The following is a 22,830-nucleotide window of genomic DNA, read 5'->3' on the forward strand; positions in this document are numbered from 1 at the left end:
GTTTACTCAATCACTTTAATAACTTATTTTTAAAATAAGTCTAATAGTTTATAAGCTTCTAAAACAGCCTTTTAAACTCTATGAACTTATAAACTGTTTTTAATAAACTCAAACAAACACCTTCTTTAGTCCCCCTCTTTAATAACTATCACACACAAAGGTTGGACATCTACTCGTGGAATTGTACTGATGACCAATTTCACTTCATTTCAGATTTATCCTAACATATTTTCAATTTCTATCTATCTTCTGACATGTTATATCTTCTACTTGCACCTACATCTAAATTGATTAGATTTACGGGATAAACATTCTATATACAACCCCGGTTTGACCAAAATCATGAACTATTAACATATCAATGACAACAAGAAATAATTCGAGTGAAATATTGTAACTTGATAAGTAAAATGAACTTATAAATCGGGGGTTTAATTTGGATAAACATCCAATATATAGCTCTGGTCTGACTAAAATCATGAACTACTAACAAATCAATTACAACAAGAACTAATTCGAGTGAAATATTGTAACATGATAAATAAAATGGACTTATAAATGGGGAAAACCCCTAAACTTTAAGGGCTAAAATGGATATTGACCCCAAAATAATAGATGAAAGTTTAATTTCTTTGTGTTTCTAGATGAAGTATTAATTTAATTTAAACCTTAAAAACTATTATTTTTATCAGTAAACTAACAAGGATATTACTTTTTGTAACGTGGAAACCCGCAGCCGCTACTTTTTGATGTGCTCTGGGTAAACCCTCGGACTAACGCAATAGCCTGCAAATTATACTAGTCAAGTAAATCATACTGGGCAAACCTTGTGCGACAGGCTAGTCCAAGAAAATATTGGTAGGGGGAATCGAACTCCTAATCTCTGATCAAAAGTTCACCTACTCCACCAACTTGAACAGCCTCTTAAGGCAACAAGGATTTTACTTTATAAATAACGAGACGGCTCACGTAGTCACGTGCCCAACTGCCCATGTTATGTGTGTGATACTTTAATCCTCAAATTTGTATAATGTCCATCAAACAATATGAAACTAAATTAATCTCAAAGAAAATAAGATAATATCAAAATTCTAACAGATTTTGTTTCAAAATTACATATAGCAGCAGTCCTGCACCTACAAATCATTTTTAAAAACAACTCATCCATCGCACATGTCAATTTTATGAGACAAATATCCTATTTATTAAATCACTCATAAAAAATATTGTCGAAAGTATTATTTTTTATTAGAAATACAGTAAAAAAAATGACTCGTAATATATATATCTCTACTATATTATAATAGTTAAGAGATCTAGAGAAACTGTTTATACGTGTGGACATCATCTTTTGTTCCACTTTTTCCCCTCCAATTCTATATGTTATTCCATAATTACTTTTTTTACCCATCACCTTACTAAAAATCTCTCACTCATTCCACCTTTCACACGAAAAAAAACTCATTTGACTTTTATAATACGGACGTGTGTATTTTTCAGTAGGACTGAAATATAACGTATGTTGGTATTAGTATATAAAACACCAAAACTTTTGTATTAGACGAAATCTATCAACTCATTCCGGGCTAAGAAATGGTCACACACTGTTTTTTTGCACCTGCGGGGGCGAAAAATTTCAAGCGCGTTGACTTGTTATTCCTTTACTTGCAAGCAATTTTTTCAAACATTGACTGCGCTTCGACGAATTAATTTCCACTCAAACACGTCTTGGGACTCAAGTTTTGATCGATTTGCAGGCCATATTCTCAGAAATCGAACCATATTTATTTTTTCTGCATTCTCTCTGTAATAATTCAGAGCAGCTAAAAAGCAGAGAACAAGCTCCAAAATGGAGCCAAATCCTCCATTTTCATTCAGCGATTTCCCAGAGGATGTTCAGCTTTGCATCCTCTCGTACCTCCACCAATCAGACCTCGAGGAGTTCGCCCGCACTTCCAAGAAATCGTTCGCCCTCTGCAACGACGACGAGCGGCTTTGGTTTCTCAAGTGCACCCGCCGCTGGGGCTCCCAGACAAGAATCCAGAGATGGGGCGGCGGCGGCGGCGGCAAAATCTCCTACAAGAACCTCTTCCGCTTCCTGGACCAACACGAATGCCTCATCGGTTTCTGGCGCTCCGATCACGAAGCCAGATCATCCCCTCCTCTCGTGTTGTTCGAGTGGGGTTCTTTCTACATCGTGGGGTATCATATTCTGCCACCGAAACGTGGAGGCTGCGGGTTGAGCAAAAAACCATTCTTGTGGATCACAGCTTCGTCCAACGGGAAGGCGCTGAATTATCTAGACATGAATGGAACGCTCTCGTTATCAGACAAGGACCTGTTCAGGCAAGATTCAGAGAAATTGCGAGCTACAGAATTGATCGTAGCGGATATTGATTTACATGGAAATGGTTACCTTTTGATTTCGGAGAATCCCCGGTTCTTGGCATTTAGGCAGCGGTTGAGCACTGGGAACGACATGGCCGAGTTCGAGGAAGTTTACAGATCGCCGCCGGACGGATTGATGGCGCAGATTTATAGGACACTCGCAAAGAAGGTTAAAGTTACAGGGACGACGACTTCGAAGAAGGAGATGAAGAGGATCAGGAAGAGGGAGAAGGAGAAGCTGCGGCTGAGCGTGTTACCATGGGAGTCGGAGCATTTTGAGAAGATAATCGATTGCTCTCCCTCTCCGTCTCGACCGTTGCAAGGCCTATGGAAGGTAAACCAACCATTTTCTTCGTAGCAGGTCTCTCTCACAAAATTAACTCACGACATAGTCTGTCAACGATAACTGGTTTTTTCATTGATGAAATTTAATTTGAATTTGTTGGGGAATGTTACATGTAGATATTGGGTTACACATTACACATGAAATTACAAAATTATCTTGAAAAAAAATCTTTCCAAATTACATTAAGGATATTTATGTAATATCACGTGCAACGTCTAACCCAAAGTGTAACCCTCCGTATACATGTAGAATCACCCGAATTTGTTTAATCATTTTGGAATAAGATTTAATGATTATATATGATTGTTGGTGCAGGGTATAGGTGCCAACAGACGCTTGAATTTGTATTTAGTGTCCTATCATGAAGAATGGGAGGAGATATCATGTGAAATAGTAGGAAGCTTCTTCTCAACTGACCCCAGTCCTTTTCGTGGCATGGTAATTTCAGCTTCGATCACGGCATTCCTCGAATCTCCCTTTTCTTATGAAGAGATGAACATGTACAAGTCTCGTTCGCATCTATGTTCTCCGGCCCGATCTGATCCGGCTTCTTCAGATGTGTTGCGCATTTTCTACGCAGATTCGGGTCTTGGCCCGCTTGTTCCCAATTTATCTGAGAATCCTGAGGACGGGGATGGGAGAGTGTGGCTCTATGCAGATGGGTCTTTCGGATTCGGGTTTCGCCGGCACGATTACATCCTGGATCTGGAACCTATGGTTAAAAATGGTCACTTTCTTGATACATATATATTGTTATGATGGAGTTTGGGAGAAGAGTGGGTCTTGGTTATTCGATCGCTCCGCGGAATAGTAATGCATTATGCTAGCGAAGTATTTGTTAAAGTTGCACATTTGCTATGAGTTTTCGGAAAATGAGAGAAATAAAAACTTGAATAGGTGTGATGATCATATATACCGTGCTTTTGAACATGTTGAATGAAGAAAAAATTATAATTTTCAGCAACTTAATTTGAATAACAAATGAGAGTAGGGATGGCAACGGGGCGGGTCTGGGGTGGGTTTGGCTAAATCCGGGATCCACTCCGCTCCGCGAACCCGGCGGATCCAATCCGGGTTAGATCCGTTGAACCCGTCATAAATTAAATAATTTTAAATTTATTTAAAAAAAAAATTTAAAAATTAACAAATATCATTAAATTTAATTTCAAAAATAGATTTATAATATTTAAGACAAAAAATAAATTATTCTCACAAGTTTAAATTTATTAACTTGTACTTAATTAATATTTATTAGCTAAAAAATATTATAATGATTTTACTAAACATATCATAATAAAATAAATTCATTTCAATCCAATAATATTACACATTCAAATTATGGATAAAATATTAATTATTTAGTAAAATAATATAATTATATATTATTAATATTAAATATATATTTTATATTTATATATATAATGAATATTTTTCAATTTATATATATATAATACTTTGGCGGGGCGGGTCTCGGGTTTTATTGACTCGCTTTGGCGGGTCTAGACCCACCCCGTCGGGGCGGGTTTGATGCGGGGGCGGGTCTAAACCCACCCCATTGCCATCCCTAAATGAGAGAAAATGTAATTATTTATTTATTACGACGTTGGAACCTACAACCGCTACTTTCAGTGTAATAAATTTTTGAACTAACGCAATAACCTGCACACTACATTAGCCTGGTAAACCTCACTAGACAAGTCTTGTGTGACAGACTAGTCCAAATAGATATTGGTAGGGGGGAATCGAACTCTTAACCTCTAACAAAATGTTTACCTACTTCACAACTTGAATACCTTTTAGCGCAAATAATTTTTTATTACATATTTGTCTTCTCGTGATTTTATTCCTAACTTAAATTTTAAAATTATTTGGTGGAATTTTGGGCCACGGCAAAGTTAAAAAGCAAGAAAGAAAAAGAGGGATTATGTAACACCCGGTATTTTAAATACGTAAATTCGCATGCATAATTAGGATATTTAATTATTTAAATTTTAGATTTATGGGTTAAATAATTATGTGAATTATTTGTGCATGATTTAATTTATTTTTAAGCATTTAACCCATAATTAGTGATTTTTATGATTTTTAGTATTTTAATTATTTTATCGCGTAGACGGGACCGTGGACGGACGAGATGACAACTTTCTAGCCAATTAATTTCATGAGCCTTTTTAGATCCCTAAAATATTATTTTGAGTTTTATTATCTCGAAATTTTTAGTATTTAATTTTATATAATTTTAGGAGTCCATTTTTATTCAAAATAAGCCAAAATATTGACTTTTTAGTATTTTTAAAATTTCCTAAACTTATAATTTCGGGATTTTCATATGTTTAACTTAAATTATCAGATTTTAACTTTTATTTAGAGTTTCAAAATTTTATGTTTTATATTTAAAACTTTTAATATCCTAAAAAAAAAAAAAACCTATTTTTATTAAAATAAAAAACTCTAACCTAATCTACCCCAAACCCTTAACCGATTACCCCTCTTAGCCGCCTCCCTCTCCTTCATCTTCATCTTCTTCCTCGAACCAAAGCCAAGGTGACTCCATAGCTCGACTTCTGTAAGTTTCGAAGGGTTGTTCATCGTTCGTCGTCCCGGGAATCGTTCTACGCGCTTCTAAACTCAAACATCGGTGAAAGGCATGATTCCTTCTCTATTTATCGTACCATATCAGTTGTTATAGTGTGTGTGTGTATGCATCGATTTTTATTTGAGTTTTCTTGTAGAAATTCAATCGGTTTTGGTCTATGCATATGGTTCTTGAAATTTTTGATCATGTTCACGTTTTTTTTTCTAGCCATGGTTGTTCTAGCTGCTGGTTGAGGGTCCCTAGGTCGAGAGAGGGTGGTTTGGACTCAAGTGGTTTGAGTAATTCGAGCCAAACAAGCCCAGGTTTGGAGTTGGTGCAGATCGGCCTCCATGGGGTGCGCAGCTAGGGTTCGTGGAAGGGGGCTCGAGCTGAGTTCCTTGGGCTGCATGGGGTCGGGGTCTTGGTTAGGTTAGGACCGCCCAGACGTGGGATACGTCTGGGCGGCGGGGCTCCGGCCAGGGGTGGCCGGAGCAGGGCGGCAGCAGCCCTAGAAGGGCTGCTGCACGCGGCGGCCGAGAAGGAGAGGGGAGGGTGAGTTTCGGGTTTAGGGTTAGGGCTGGGTCTGGGTCGGGTTCTTGGGTCCGGGTCAATTCAGTGGGTCGTGGGTCGGGTTAAGTGAGTCCGGGTCCGGGTTTGGTGGGCCGGGCTCGAGTCTTTTTATTTTTAAAATATTTTATGAATTAATGGGTTTTTGGGCCAATTAATTAGAAATAAAATTATTTGGACTCCCAAATAATTTTATTTGGGCTTTTAAAATTTTAATTAAGTTAGTCCATAAATTTTATGGGCTTTTGAGCCCATAAAAGTTATTGGGCCAGTCTTTGGGCTTTTGGGCCCGTTGGGCCAGTTTAAGTTGTTATTGGGCCTAGAATGTTTTATGAGCTTTAAATTATTTTAATTGGGCTTAGAACAATTTTATTGGGCTTAAGTATGTTATTGGGCCAGATTTAAGTAAATGGGATTGAGTGTTAGGGCCAGCAGTCCAGGACAATCCATGAGAAATTTGCATGTGTCCCGATTATATATTTAATTATTTTTATGCATTGAAGTTATTTTAATATTTATATGTTAGTAAGAAATTAAATTAAATATATATGAAAGACACACATTTTAATTAAGTACATGCATTCATGAAATAATTTTATGCATAATTAAATGTTAAGGTTGAGCAATAATAAAATATTTTATGTTGGAAGTTGAAGTAGTGTGACAATTTAAGGGGGATTCGTCCCCATATGTGAACTATTGAAGGGCAGTTTACTGCCAATTTAAGAGGTGATTCGTCACCGCCACGTACGTTGGTTTCCACGCTGATCAGTATTTAATGTATGATTTAAGGTTACACTACGGATACAACCATGCGATGTTAGAAAATTACCTTGCTCAACAATGTTATGTATTATGTTTTTTTTAGTTAAGTTATGTTTATGCCATGGTATTTTTAAGCATGCTCATTCATGTATATGTTATGTATTAGTATTTAATTGTTTTAAATTATTTTAAACCCTTGTTATGTTAGCATGTTGGGCCTCTAGGCTCACTACACTGGTATGGTGCAGGTGAGTTCGTAGAGGAGGATGTAGCTCCTACCGACGACGAGGATATATGAGCGGACATGCAGTGACCCCGTGACCGTGATAGGTGTCTGAGTCACATTGCATGTTTTTGATTATGTCAGCACGTTACACATTTTATATTATTTATCAGTGGTTGTGAGTTTTGAATATTTTATTGAATATTGTCAGTGCATGCAAACTTTAATCATTTTATTTATGCATTATTTTTAATTAAATGTTTGACTCAGATATTTATTTTATTTAAAGAATGCATTTTTATTTAAGTATTTAATTATTTATTTATTTTTAAATCTTTTTATTCGGTGCATATATGTATGGGCGTATATGTACATATTTTATTTAGTAAGTATAAAAAAAAAATTTCGCATATTTATTTAATAATTTTAGAGTTAGGGTCGTTTCAGTTGGTATCAGAGCACGGTCCTTGGAGGGGTCATTACTGCTATGCGAGCTCAGAAATCCACGCTACCGGTCTGTAAGTTTTAAGTGTTTATAGCATGATTTAATTTTTTTTAGAATTTAAGTTAGCATTAATTTTAAACAACTTAGTTATGCATGGCGATTTACGTAAAGAAATATGTGGTGGTGCAGAATGCCTCCCAGACCGATGAACAGACGTGGGGGATCTCCACCTACACCTCCACCTCCACCTCCGCAGAACCCTCTAGCAGCATTGGAGCAGGCCAATGCGAATATGATGGCAGGGATTACTGCTCTGTTAGAGCAGCAGGCTACTCGTCCTAGGTTGTCCCATGAGGAGGACGTTGCTGAGAGGTTCCAGAAGAAGGGACCCAAGGAGTTTGTTGGTACCACCGATCTTTTGGTGGCCGAGGGATGGATTCGCTCTCTGGAGTCCATCTTTGCTTATATGGGGATCACAGACACCGACAGGGTGAACTGTGCGACGTACATGCTGAGGGGTGACGCAGCGCTTTGGTGGGAGGGGGCTGCCAGGGGAGTTCACCTTCCTACACTGACATGGGCAGAGTTTAGGCGTATCTTCTACGCCAAGTACTTCACTGAGGATGTGCGCAATCGCATGATCCGTGAGTTTATGAGTCTCCGTCAGGGGGACAAGACAGTGGTTGAGTATGTGAGACAGTTCGAGAGGGGCTGTCACTTTGTGCCTCTGATTTCAGATAGTCCACCAGAGAAGTTGAGGCAGTTTGTGGAGGGTTTGAGGGCGGATATCAAGCATGATGTTCGCATGGCAGACGTCCTTACTTATGAGTCTGCAGTCAGTAGGGCCTTGCGTTCCGAGGAGGGTCGGAGAGAGATTCAGAGGGAGCAGCAGGGGAAGAGGCAGTTTCAGGCTGGGTATCAGCGACCATCTTCGCAGCCTCCTGCGAAGAAGCAGTTTACAGGGCCGGCTAAGGGCCCGAATCCACAGCAGAGGCCACAGCAGCAGAGGCCGCAGCAGCAGAGGGGCGGGGCCCCTAATGCCATAGCTTATCCTACTTGCCCGAAGTGCCAGAAGATGCATTCGGGACCTTGTCTATTGGGAGCAGGAGTTTGCTACCACTGTAGGGAGCCAGGGCATCAGATAGCTAACTGCCCGAGGAAGAAGAACACCGCTGGTAGGGTGTTTGTGATGCAGGCCGAGGAGGTAGATCCAGACACCTCCTTGATCACCGGTATATCTTACCCCTAATATTTTAATAATTTACCTTTGGTTAAAATTTTGTCTTTAATTTGGAATTTGTTGTTAGTTGGGTTATTTAATTGCATGTTAGAATATGAAGCATGTTTTACTTGTGATTAGAATTAAGAATTAGTAGTGTCTCGTTGGGGAAAATTTAGTAGTGGTATGAAACTGTTGGGAATTTTCTGCGTGCAGGGAGAATTCTAGTTGGAGGCAACTCCACGTTTGCATTGCTAGATTCAGGGGCTACGCATTCGTTTATCTCCCTGGAGTTTATCAGGCGGGTAGGCATCACACCTGAGAGTAGTGACAGTGGGTATGATGTTACTATGCCGTCAGGGCAGATTATTTCTACCTCGAAGGTTATTCGAGGACTGGAGTTGGAGCTGCAGGGGCACTCCATTCGAGCAGGTGTGGTGGTTTTGCCATTGAGTGGATTCGATTTGATTTTGGGCATGGACTGGTTGACAGTCAATGGAGCTTTGATTGATTTTCGTCGGAGATCAGTGTCAGTGAGACCTACAGTAGGCGACCCGTTTACTTTTCATGCATCTCAGAGCAGTGATATGTCTCAGGTGATATCTCATATTCAGGCGAGGAAGTTGTTGAGACGGGGTTGCCAGGGGTTTCTAGCGAGTATCGTCACGACTTCAGAGCCATCTAGCAGACCATTATCAGAGATAGAGGTGGTTCGTGACTTTTCGGATGTCTTTCCGGAGGATGTTGCAGGAATTCCACCAGTGAGAGATATGGAGTTCAGCATCGATTTAGTGCCAGACACCGTGCCTATCTCTAAGGCACCGTACAGGCTTGCTCCTACCGAGATGAAAGAGTTGAAGGAGCAGATTCAGGAGTTGTTAGAGAAAGGCTTTGTTCGTCCTAGCTTTTCTCCGTGGGGAGCTCCGATGTTATTTGTGAAGAAGAAGGATGACAGTATGAGACTGTGCATCGATTACCGAGAGCTCAACAGGGTCACAGTGAAGAACAAGTATCCACTGCCGAGGATAGAGGATTTATTTGACCAGTTGCAGGGAGCTTCAGTGTTCTTCAAGATCGATCTGCGATCTGGTTATCATCAGTTGCGTGTCAGAGATACAGATGTGTCCAAGACTGCTTTCAGGACACGATATGGGCATTACGAGTTCTTAGTGATGCCATTTGGGATGACCAATGCTCTAGCGGTTTTCATGGATCTCATGAACCGAGTCTTTCAGCCGTATCTAGATCAGTTCATCATAGTCTTCATTGATGATATTCTGATCTATTCTAGGAGCATCGAGGAGCATAGACAGCATCTTCAGACAGCCTTGCAGACTTTGAGGGAGCATCGGTTGTATGCCAAGTTCAGCAAGTGCGAGTTTTGGCTTGAGCAGGTGGCATTTCTTGGCCACATTATTTCGAGAGATGGGATTGCAGTTGATCAGTCTAAGGTTGAGGCAGTGCAGAATTGGGGTATTCCAAAGAATGCTTCCGAGATTCGCAGTTTCTTGGGTTTGGCAGGATATTATAGGAAGTTCATCAAGGGTTTTTCCTCTATTGCAGTACCCTTGACTTCCTTGACCAAGAAGAATGCGAAGTTTATCTGGAGTTCAGACTGTCAGAGGAGCTTCGATCAGCTGAAGGAAGCACTCACTACTGCACCAGTGTTAGCGATGACAGTACCACACGAGGAGTTAGTGGTGTATACCGACGCGTCTAAACTAGGTTTAGGCGCAGTGCTTATGCAGTGTGGTAAGGTTATTGCGTATGCGTCGAGGCAGCTGAAGATTCATGAGCAGAATTATCCGACGCATGACTTGGAGTTGGCAGCAGTGGTTTTCGCTTTGAAAATTTGGAGGCACTATCTGTATGGCGAGAAGTGCAAGATTTTCACAGACCACAAGAGTCTCAAGTACTTCTTCACACAGAAGGAGTTGAACATGAGACAACGCAGATGGTTGGAGTTGGTGAAGGACTATGACTGTGACATTAGCTACCATCCGGGTAAAGCTAATGTAGTAGCAGATGCTTTGAGTCGGAAGTCGTCAGGGGTCTCATGTTTGACAGTACAGTTACCACTACAGAGCGAGATTTAGAGATTTGGCTTGGAGTGTTATCCGAGTGGCCATGCACCGAGCTTGTCAGTGTTGACGGTGCAGCCAGTTCTACGAGATCGGATTAGGGAGGGACAGTCTACTGATGAGGAGTTGAAGCGATGGAGACAGAGAGATGAGGCTAGGGGTAACCTCTTGTATACAGTGGAGGATGGTATCGTTCAGTACCGTGGTAGGATGTGGGTACCGAACGTCGATCAGTTGAGAGCTGAGATTTTAGCAGAGGCTCACACATCTCCGTACTCCATTCACCCCAGAAGTACGAAGATGTACAAAGATTTGCAGCTATTATATTGGTGGCCCGGGATGAAGAGTGACATCGGGAGAGTGGTGTCAGAGTGCTTGACTTTTCAGCAAGTCAAGGCAGAGCATCAGCGTCCAGCAGGACTTCTTAGACCTCTTCCTATTCCGGAATGGAAATGGGAGAATATTACGATGGACTTTGTGGTTGGCTTACCGAGGAGTGTCAGAGGTTGCACAGCGATTTGGGTGATTGTGGATAGACTCACCAAGTCAGCTCATTTCTTGCCGGTGAGGACTACTTATTCTTTGACACAGTATGCAGAGCTTTACATCAGAGAGATTGTTAGACTGCATGGCATACCAGTGTCTATTGTGTCAGACAGAGATTCGAGATTCACATCTGCGTTTTGGAAGAGTCTGCACACGGCTTTGGGGACTAGGCTTTTGTTCAGTACAGCATTTCATCCCCAGACAGATGGTCAGTCTGAGAGGGTGATCCAGGTTCTCGAGGATCTTCTGAGAGCTTGTGTCATTGATTTTCGGGGCTCTTGGGAGACTAGACTGCCATTAGTGGAGTTTACCTATAACAACAGTTTTTAGTCATCTATAGGTATGGCTCCTTATGCAGCGTTGTATGGGAGGAGATGCAGATCTCCTGTGCATTGGGATGAGGTTGGTGAGCGGATTCTACTGGGTCCTGAGATTGTGCAGCAGACAGCTGACATTGTGACTCAGATTCGAGATCGGATGAGGACTGCTCAGAGTCGGCAGAATAGTTATGCAGATGCCAGACGACGAGATTTGGAGTTCGCTGTAGGTGATCACGTATTCCTGAAGGTGTCACCGATGAAGGGAGTAGTGCGTTTTGGCCGGAGAGGCAAGCTTAATCCGAGGTATATAGGGCCATTTAAGATCTTGGAGAGAGTTGACACGTTGGCCTACCGTTTAGCTCTACCACCAGGGCTAGCGGCAGTGCACAACGTTTTCCATGTATCCATGCTTCGGAGATATGTCTCCAACCCGTCGCATGTGTTGGATTTCGAGCCCTTACAGTTGCCACCAGATCTAGTGTATGAGGAGAGGCCAGTGCGGATCTTGGCAAGGGAGGAGCGGAGGCTTAGGATGCGGGTCATACCGATGGTCAGAGTTCAGTGGCTGAATCACTCAGAGGAGGAAGCTACTTGGGAGACCGAGGCAGATATGAGGACTCGCTACCCGGAGTTGTTCGGGTAAGTACTTTAATTTCGAGGACGAAATTCAATTTAAGGGGGGGGGGGGGGGAGAATTGTAACACCCGGTATTTTAAATACGTAAATCCGCATGCATAATTAGGATATTTAATTATTTAAATTTTAGATTTATGGGTTAAATAATTATGTGAATTATTTGTGCATGATTTAATTTATTTTTAAGCATTTAACCCATAATTAGTGATTTTTATGATTTTTAGTATTTTAATTATTTTATCGCGTAGACGGGACCGTGGACGGACGAGATGACAAATTTCTAGCCAATTAATTTCATGAGCCTTTTTAGATCCCTAAAATATTATTTTGAGTTTTATTATCTCGAAATTTTTAGTATTTAATTTTATATAATTTTAGGAGTCCATTTTTATTCAAAATAAGCCAAAATATTGACTTTTTAGTATTTTTAAAATTCCCTAAACTTATAATTTCGGGATTTTCATATGTTTAACTTAAATTATCAGATTTTAACTTTTATTTAGAGTTTTAAAATTTTATGTTTTATATTAAAAACTTTTAATATCCTAAAAAAAAAAAAACCTATTTTTATTAAAATAAAAAACTCTAACCTAATCTACCCCAAACCCTTAACCGATTACCCCTCTTAGCCGCCTGCCTCTCCTCCATCTTCATCTTCTTCCTCGAACCAAAGCCAAGGTGACTCCATAGCTCGACTTCTGTAAGTTTCGAAGGGTTGTTCATCGTTCGTCGTCCCGGGAATCGTTCTACGCGCTTCTAAACTCAAACATCGGTGAAAGGCATGATTCCTTCTCTATTTATCGTACCATATCAGTTGTTATAGTGTGTGTGTGTATGCATCGATTTTTATTTGAGTTTTCTTGTAGAAATTCAATCGGTTTTGGTGTATGCATATGGTTCTTGAAATTTTTGATCATGTTCACGTTTTTTTTTCTAGTCATGGTTGTTCTAGCTGCTGGTTGAGGGTCCCTAGGTCGAGAGAGGGTGTTTGGACTCGAGTGGTTCGAGTAATTCGAGCCAAACGAGCCCAGGTTTGGAGTTGGTGCAGATCGGCCTCCATGGGGTGCGCAGCTAGGGTTCGTGGAAGGGGGCTCGAGCTGAGTTCCTTGGGCTGCATGGGGTCGGGGTCTTGGTTAGGTTAGGACCGCCCAGACGTGGGCTACGTTTGGGCGGCGGGGCTCCGGCCAGGGGTGGCCGGAGCAGGGCGGCAGCAGCCCTAGAAGGGCTGCTGCACGCGGCGGCCGAGAAGGAGAGGGGAGGGTGAGTTTCGGGTTTAGGGTTAGGGCTGGGTCCGGGTCGGGTTCTTGGGTTCGGGTCAATTCAGTGGGTCGTGGGTCAGGTTAAGTGAGTCCGGGTTTGGTGGGCCGGGCTCGAGTCTTTTTATTTTTAAAATATTTTATGAATTAATGGGTTTTTGGGCCAATTAATTAGAAATAAAATTATTTGGACTCCCAAATAATTTTATTTGGGCTTTTAAAATTTTAATTAAGTTAGTCCATAAATTTTATGGGCTTTTGAGCCCATAAAAGTTATTGGGCCAGTCTTTGGGCTTTTGGGCCCGTTGGGCCAGTTTAAGTTGTTATTGAGCCTAGAATGTTTTATGGGCTTTAAATTATTTTAATTGAGCTAGAACAATTTTATTGGGCTTAAGTATGTTATTGGGCCAGATTTAAGTAAATGGGCTTGAGTGTTAGGGCCAACAGTCCAGGACAATCCATGAGAAATTTGCATGTGTCCTGATTATATATTTAATTATTTTTATGCATTAAAGTTATTTTAATATTTATATGTTAGTAAGAAATTAAATTAAATATATATGAAGGACACAAATTTTAATTAAGTACATGCATTCATGAAATAATTTTATGCATAATTAAATGTTAAGGTTGAGCAATAATAAAATATTTTATGTTGGAAGTTGAAGTAGTGTGACAATTTAAGGGGGATTCGTCCTCATATGTGAACTATTGAAGGGCAGTTTACTGCCAATTTAAGAGGTGATTCGTCACCGCCACTTACGTTGGTTTCCACGCTGATCAGTATTTAATGTATGATTTAAGGTTACACTACGGATACAACCATGCGATGTTAGAAAATTACCTTGCTCAACAATGTTATGTATTATGTTTTTTTTAGTTAAGTTATGTTTATGCCATGGTATTTTTAAGCATGCTCATTCATGTATATGTTATGTATTAGTATTTAATTGTTTTAAATTATTTTAAACCCTTGTTATGTTAGCATGTTGGGCCTCTAGGCTCACTACACTGGTATGGTGCAGGTGAGTTCGTAGAGGAGGATGTAGCTTCTACCGGCGGCGAGGATATATGAGCGGACATGCAGTGACCCCGTGACCATGATAGGTGTCTGAGTCACATTGCATGTTTTTGATTATGTCAGCACGTTACATATTTTATATTATTTATCAGTGGTTGTGAGTTTTGAATATTTTATTGAATATTGTCAGTGCATGCAAACTTTAATCATTTTATTTATGCATTATTTTTAATTAAATGTTTGACTCAGATATTTATTTTATTTAAAGAATGCATTTTTATTTAAGTATTTAATTATTTATTTATTTTTAAATCTTTTTATTCGGTGCATATATGTATGGGCGTATATGTACATATTTTATTTAGTAAGTATAAAAAAAAAAAAATTTCCGCATATTTATTTAATAATTTTAGAGTTAGGGTCGTTTCAGATTAGGATCCCATGCCGTGGGAATCCCACGGTAGGGGGTGTTGCACACGTGCCTCTTCCTTTTTTTCTTTTTTTCTTTTTTGTTTTTTTGAATAATTTGCTCAAAAATCCTCAAATGCAAACATGTTTTGCTTTGGGATTTCTAGTCATAAAATGTGATACAACATCATACATAATGTGGTACAAAACCATATAAAATGCGGTATAAATTAACAGAAATTGTGTTACAAAAAAATGGCTAAGGAGTGCAGAGCAAAATTTGTTTGCATTGAGGATTTTTTTAGCAATTTATTGTTGTTTTTTCTTCTATTTTTTTTCCAAGTTTTGCATTTTTTCTTTCTTTCTTTCTTTCTTTCTTTTTTTTTTTTTCCCTTTTTTTTGCCTTTCAAGTTTTTGTATTTTGTGGGTAAGTTAGATCCTACCTATACAGGCACTGCCTTGAGGTAGATCTAACGGTGAACATTTATCAATAAATGTGAGATCCATTATTTTTTAGTGTACACTGCGTGTATTAATAAATGAGGACCCTTAGATCTATCATGAAGGTAATGCCTGTATAGGTACCTGAAATGAACCTATTTTGTGTATGTTTAACTCAAGTTACTAGACAGGTTTCTTCCTTTTTTTTTTCTTTTTTTAAAAACAAAATTGGATTTTATTATTTTTTAATTTATCCAATTTAATTTATTTTTACAAAAATTGTAGGAGCGACAAAAATTCTCGAAATCTCGACTCTTTCTGAATCGCATCTCATTCCCGTCCCAAAAATTCACAATCCAACATTTTATTGAACCGAGTTTTTGCAATTTTCTCTTCTAGATTAATATCGAAAGAGAGATCGGGAATAAAACCTTATTCCAAAGGGATTCTCGACCCTCCTGAAATAATATTATAATATATTTTATTAATAATTTTAATAATAAATTGAGCTAAATATTATTGTGTTTCAACACATATAACAATTAATTGTCCACTTAATTTACGTAATTTTTTATTGTTGAAACGGTCGTACAATAGAATCAGAAATGATATTTTATTTTTGTGTATTTTTTAAAAATTAAATTAATAATTTAATTAATTCATATTTATAATTATCTAATTATAACAAATATTTAGAATAAAAGATATAATTTGACAATCTATTTACTAAAATTTATCAAGTAATTTTTATAATAATATTTTATTAATAATTATATGATATATCGTATGATGTTTTTCTTTCAACAAAAAAACTTGAAACATTATAATAAATATTTTAATATTACATGCTTTAAGTTGAATATTTATTTTATATTTAGAAATATAAATTTCTAAATAGTATTTTTTTAAAAATAAATAATCACTTTTTTTTATTTTTTGAACGAAATCTTGAAAATGAAAAAGAAAATCGGAATTTATTCTCCCTACCTGAGAGATCCCGAATATTCGCAGTCCGAAATATTCAAGTGTCGAAATATGTCGGATTCGCGTTCCCGAATATTCAGGTCCCAAAATTTCGAATTTTTTTCTTATTTATTGTTAATTTAAAAAAACTTGAATTGAGAAGAAAAAAAAATAGACGAGTTGAATATGTAAAAATTGGAGCCAAAAAATTGTTTTTTTGAAAAAATAAAATTGGATTAAAAAAATTGAAAAAGAAAATTGGATAAATTAGAAAATAAAAAATAAAGCCAATTTTGTTTTTTGTTTTTTTTAATAAAAAAAAAAAACAAAATTGTTGAGTTAAAGAAAAAGGAAGAGACACGTGTGCTGTGGAGGAAAATGACAAACCCCCAATCCCCATTCCCCCCACAATAGGGGATCTTGATCCGAAAAAAGGGTTTAGTACATGTCGCCCGCATGACACTACCATGCGGGGGACGTGTAACTCCATGATTGGTCAAAATTAGTGGATCCCACATAGGGCCCACTAATTTTAGCCAATCATGAACCGCCACGTCACCCGCAGGGCATCATCCTACGGGTAGCATCGACTCAACCCCGAAAAAGAGATATACGAAAGCTAGGGCCATCAAAATGAGCTACCCATATTCCAACCATCTAGTTCCGCTTTACCAAGTTGCGGGTTTATGATCTAAAAGTTTCGCTATACTCAGTCTCAATTATAAAGATTCACTTCAAATATTTTTCAAGCTCAAGCTTATTTAATTTTTTTTATTTAATTTAAACAGAACATAAATTTTACAAATGAGCTCAAGCTCGTGAAACTCTCCGAATATCTTATAAACAACTCAAGTCCCCTCATTATTAAGATACACACTTTCTTGTGCATCATAACACTATATCGATCTATTATTATTTTTTGAGTGATCACTGACTTGAGCGTCGGAGTGTCTTCACGGCTTCTCTGACTTTGTTTTGTAACATAGGAACAACTCATTGAAGATCTCGACTAAAAACATACAAGGAACTGTTGATATTACTGATTTTGCAGAAGCAATTTGTCAGAAGCAAGCATTTTTTGGCTATATAAAAAAAGATTCAAATCCATCGTGTTGTCCCCGACTCCATTTATTTATGAGTTGTCTTCTTTTATGGACGAATACGCTCGTTATTTTTTGCTTTTCACATGAGATACCGAAATTAGTTTGTGTGATGCTTCGACGCTCCTGTTAGGCGTGTGCAATCGGTTTATTCGATAATCAACCGAATCGAAATGTCTAAAACCAATTTAACTGATTTAATTTTTAAAAACCGAACCGACCAAATCATCTCTAGTAACCGAGCAAACCGAACCGATCTTAAAATCGAACCGAAAATTTATTTTTAAAAAATTGAGAATTTTGGGGAAAAATTTAAAATTCTTGGGCATTGGTCAAAATTTATTTTAAAACAATTGAGAATTTTGGGAAAAAAAATTTAAAAAGAAAATTCATGAACATTGGCCATGGATGTCGCTAACATCATGAAATTCATCAAAATTGTATGACAAAAAGTAAATGTTAGATCAAATCACCATATTTCATTTAGAACAACCGGCAGAGCTACGCTATCGTCTAAATAAAATATATGACTTTTTATGTTAGATGCGAGAAAGTAAATGTTAGTTGCGAAAATGTAATGTTAGATGCGAGAAAGTAAATGTTAGTTGCGGAAAAGTAAATGTTAGATCAAATCACAATATATATTTAGAACAACCGGCAGAGCCACACTATTGTCTAAATAATATATATGACTTTATTATAAATTGATACATATCTTTATAGTATATAATTATTGTAGTATTTATTGTATCATATTAGACAACAAATCAAGGTAACCACATTTAAGGTACCAAGTATTTGATGTAAATAGATAACAATAAATCATCCAAATTATACCTACAAATAAAGATCAATTAGTAAAACAAAATAAAAATAGAAAAGGAAAGAATATACAAAATATAAACAATCTTACTTGACCAACAATGAAACCTTTTCACCTTGACATAAAAGGATTTAGCTTGCCATGAACATAAAACTCAAGAGTAAGAATAAAAGAAATTTCATACTTAAACTTGGAGAAATATGCACACTCAAACTCTTATTCTTACACACACAATATTTTATTTTACAAGTAAGAAATTTCTCTACACTTTTTCACACTACAAAGCTTATACAACACATCTATTTATAGGTCAAATGAGAGCAAGAGTCCAAGGCTCATTAAATGTGGAATAGTAAAGTTGGTGGGTGCTTGTCTCCTTGAATGTCAATACCATGACCCAACTTTAATTGGCATGTTTGATGCCTAGATCACCGATTCAGCCTTTCTATTCAACATAGAACACGTAGGATATTTTGTGTAGATGTGTTTGGACATATAATTCACCTCTTTTGGGTAAAAGATGAAATAGTTATGATATTTTTACTACAAGTTGATCATAATAAAAGTAAATCTGTCTCTATTTTGATGTTTGATTATTTTGATCATCTTAATGAAGTTTTTGGAATTTCTTGTCTTCTACAAAGTTGAAGATGCTTCTTTTGTGATTCTACAGGATTTGAGATTACTCCAATATGACTTTTGTAGCTTGAGTAATTTTATTTTTATCAAACATGCGCAAAACATAAAATATAACTTTTTTAGTAAAATATTTAAATATAAACACATAACACTAAAATAATACAACTTCATAATTTTAATGAAACTTTAATTTTAAAAAAAAAATTAACATATAAATAATTAAAAATTTTAAGTTTCATCCACCCCTAAACCGGCTAATTACTACTCCCTTAGTAATAAAATATCATAAAATCGCAAGTTAGATTTTTATTCCTTAATATATATATTCAAATTTGCAAACTTTAACATTTTTTTTTCTCTTTTTTTTTTTTTTCTAATTCAAAGTTTATTTATTTATTTATGAGGTAAATCTATTAAAAATTTATCATGAGAACTATAGTAGTGATATTAATACTCTACATCATTACAATCAAACTTCAAACAACTTTGCAGTCAATTTTTATATGCACAATTTTTTTTTGATTTTTTTTTCAAAATGGGTTTAATCTAGTAATCAACCATTTCTTAATAATCAATAAAAGCTTATAAGTTGTTTTCTCAATTCTCACCTCTCACTCACAAAATTTATGTGAGTATAAATTGCACTTTTACAATTTAATTCCTTCAATTATACATGTTATTATTCATTCAATCAATATCACTTTAACTATATATTCATAAAAGTTTTAGAAAATATGTTATTTGAAAACACACAATTATATATTATTTATAACTTATATCCCATCAATTATATATTTTCTATTAAATTGATAAAAAGAAGTGTAAACAAACATATATACAAAAAGACTTCATTTTCTTAGTAGTTTGCAATTTAAATATATACGGAATATTAAAATCTAATCTATCGTGATAATATGATAAATAAAAACTAATGCGTGTCAGGAGTTTTTCGCTCCTTACTCTGACATTGAAAAAGAAAAAATTAATATTATTAAAGAAATATATTTTTTTATTTTTAAAATTTTAATTTTTTTTTTAAAAGATAAACCCTCCCCCAAACCTAATTATGACATTGTTTTTAGTTTTTTTTTATAAGAAAAATAAAGAATACATGATGAAAGAGATATCACCTAGAATTTATTGAAGATGAGGAACAAACACAAACCATTTCGTGACATGTTGAATCAATGATCCAGTTTCTTTTTCTTACTGGTTGGTTGAGACCAATTGATATTTGTTATAGCCGAATCAGGTTGATGAACAAAAGCTTGGAGATCATCAATTAATTGGTCGTCATTCGAAGCAGAGATGAGCATCCTTCTTGAATTTTCTTAAATGAAATTTTGTTCCACAGCTACATCAAGAAAAGTCAACAAACCATCATAATAGTTATTGATATTCAACAAGCCAATGGGTTTATTATGAATATTAAGTTGTGCCCAAGAAACAACATGAAAAATTTCTTCTAAAGTACCAAAACCACCAGGTAAGACAATAAAAGCATCAGAATTTTCTATCATTTTAGTTATTCTCTCGTACATTGATGAAACTTTCAATTCTTCCCCAACCGTAACACCTGTAATATTTCCTTCAGCTAAAGCTGTAGGAATAATACCCAAAACCTGACTACCTCCAAGATGAGCAGCTGTTGAAATAGATCCCATTAACCCAATATTGCCTCCTCCGTATATCAAGTGAATTTTTCTCTCTGCTAACTTTTTTCCAAGATTAATTGCTGCATCAACAAATATTTTGTTCTTTCCAGTATTAGAACCACAAAAGACACAAATATTTTTTAATTTTTGTGAAGAAGATCCTGCCATGTTTTTTTTTCACTCTTTTATTTTTTTCAATATGTAAAGAAAATTCAAGCATGCATTTATAAAAAAAACAATTGTACAAAAAGTCAAAATATGAATAGTAGAACACATACACACATAAAAAGTGAAATATATACGTTACCATCGGGGGTAGTACCATCTATCTCTTCTCGTTGGATTTGAAATACCCAATTCTTCTGATAGACGACATACGGGATCCACATTAAATGCAAGACAATCTATATAATGATCCCTCTCATAAAGAAATTTTGTCTACAGTTTAAGAAGTTCATTTTGCACGTATCCACTGGAATGCGTCTCAAGAGACATTGGAAGTGGATCCAATGGTTCTTTACTCAGCCCATTCCTAATGAATAATATTTTATCTTCTCTGTTTGCGGATGTCATTCCAACATTCCTACAATGTTCGTGACAAGTCCATCTAGCACATTTGTAACATTCACCTATATTTTTAGCTCTACGTTTTTTAGCATAAGTACTTTTTCCAAATCCAGGCATTTGTTTGATAATGATCTTACTTGCTTCCCCATCAAGTCGAACCTTTGCTTCAATAATAAAGCGAATATCATCAAAAATATTATACGACATAAGTAAACGTAATCTCTCGCATCTAGCTTTATAAATATTTTTCAACTAATTATCAGCTATACCACGAAAATATTTACGAAGATTAAAAATACAAACATCCATATTAATATATATATATATATATATATATATATATATATTCAATTATTTTGGAAAATTGAAATAAAACCGACTAAAGAAGTCACGGAGTACCGTTATCCGCCACTTAACCGGGAAGTGAACTCAATTCTGCAAAAATAAAATGAAAATATAAGTAACAATTAATTTGGATCATATAAAGGCATAAACACATCATTAATAATTTCATTTTCTAAAAATAGTTTAAGTCTTTGTCCATTAAACTTTAAACACATTATTATTTTTAGGATTTTCAACATCAACAGCACCATGAGGATAAACATTTTTTTACAACATATGAACCTGTCCATCGTGATCTAAGTTTTCCTGGAAACAAATGCAAGCGAGAATTATAAAGTAAAACTTTTTGTCCAATTTCAAACGATTTTCTCATAATATTTTTATCATGAAAGGCTTTTGTTTTATCTTTATAAATATTTGCATTTTCATAGGCATCATTTCTTAATTCTTCTAGTTCATTTAGTTGCAATTTTCTTAATTTAGATGTATCATCTAAATTAGTATTAAATGCTTTAATAGCCCAATAAGCTTTATTTTCAATTCAACAGGTAGATGACAATGCTTACCAAAAACTAATCTATATGGTGACATCCCCAATGATGTTTTAAATGCAGTTTTATATGCCCATAATGCATCACTTAATCTTAATGACCAATCTTTTCGATTTGGATTGATCGTTTTTTCCAAAATTTGTTTTATTTCTTTATTTGCAAGTTCAACCTGACCATTCGTTTGAGGGTGATATGGAGTAGAAACTTTATGTGTAATACCATATTTTCTTAACAACGAAGAAAATGATTTATTTATAAAATGACTTCCCCCATCACTTATTATAGCTCTAGGTATTCCAAATCGACTAAAAATATTTTCTTTCAAAAATTTTATCACAACTTTATGATCATTAGTTCTACATGCAATTGCTTCAATCCATTTTGAAACATAATCAAAATCCACTAAAATATAAGTAAATCCAAAAGATAATGGGAATGGACCCATAAAATCTATTTTCCAACTGTCAAATATTTCAATAATCATGATTGGATTTAAAGGCATCATGTTTCATTTTGAAATTGAACCCATTTTCCGACAATTTTCACAATATTTGCAAAATGAATGCGTATCTTTGAATAAAAAAGGCCAATAAAATCCACATTGAAAGATTTTTGCAGCTGTTTTCTTTGACGAAAAATGACCTCCACATGCCTCAGAATGACAAAATTTAATGACACTACTTACCTCATTGTCGGGTATGCAACGTCGAAAAATTTGATCAGGACAATACTTAAACAAATAAGGATCATCCCAATAAAATTTTTTGACCTCTTTCAAGAATTTATTTTTATCTTGTGAACTCCAATGAGAAGGAATTTTATTTGTCACAAGAAAATTTACAATATTAGCAAACCAAGACATAGTAGTAGCATAGAATAGTTGATCATCCGGAAAATTTTCATTTATTGGTATTTAATTTTGAGACGATTCAAAAATTATTCTTGATAAA

The 22,830-nt window shown here is 36.1% G+C and overlaps 1 protein-coding gene across 1 annotated transcript; it reads left to right on the plus strand.

Annotated features, from left to right (window-relative positions):
* The first annotated feature begins 1,736 nt into the window (after positions 1-1,736).
* Positions 1,737-3,680, plus strand: LOC140875003 (F-box protein At3g12350-like). Its single transcript, XM_073278514.1, has 2 exons — positions 1,737-2,722; positions 3,050-3,680. The coding sequence occupies exons 1-2, from the start codon at positions 1,850-1,852 to the stop codon at positions 3,491-3,493; spliced, it is 1,317 nt and encodes a 438-aa protein (XP_073134615.1). The 5' UTR covers positions 1,737-1,849; the 3' UTR covers positions 3,494-3,680.
* The last annotated feature ends 19,150 nt before the right edge of the window (positions 3,681-22,830 follow it).

The sequence above is a fragment of the Henckelia pumila genome, chromosome 1 (assembly GCF_033568475.1).
Source record: "Henckelia pumila isolate YLH828 chromosome 1, ASM3356847v2, whole genome shotgun sequence".
Taxonomy (NCBI): Eukaryota; Viridiplantae; Streptophyta; class Magnoliopsida; order Lamiales; family Gesneriaceae; genus Henckelia; species Henckelia pumila.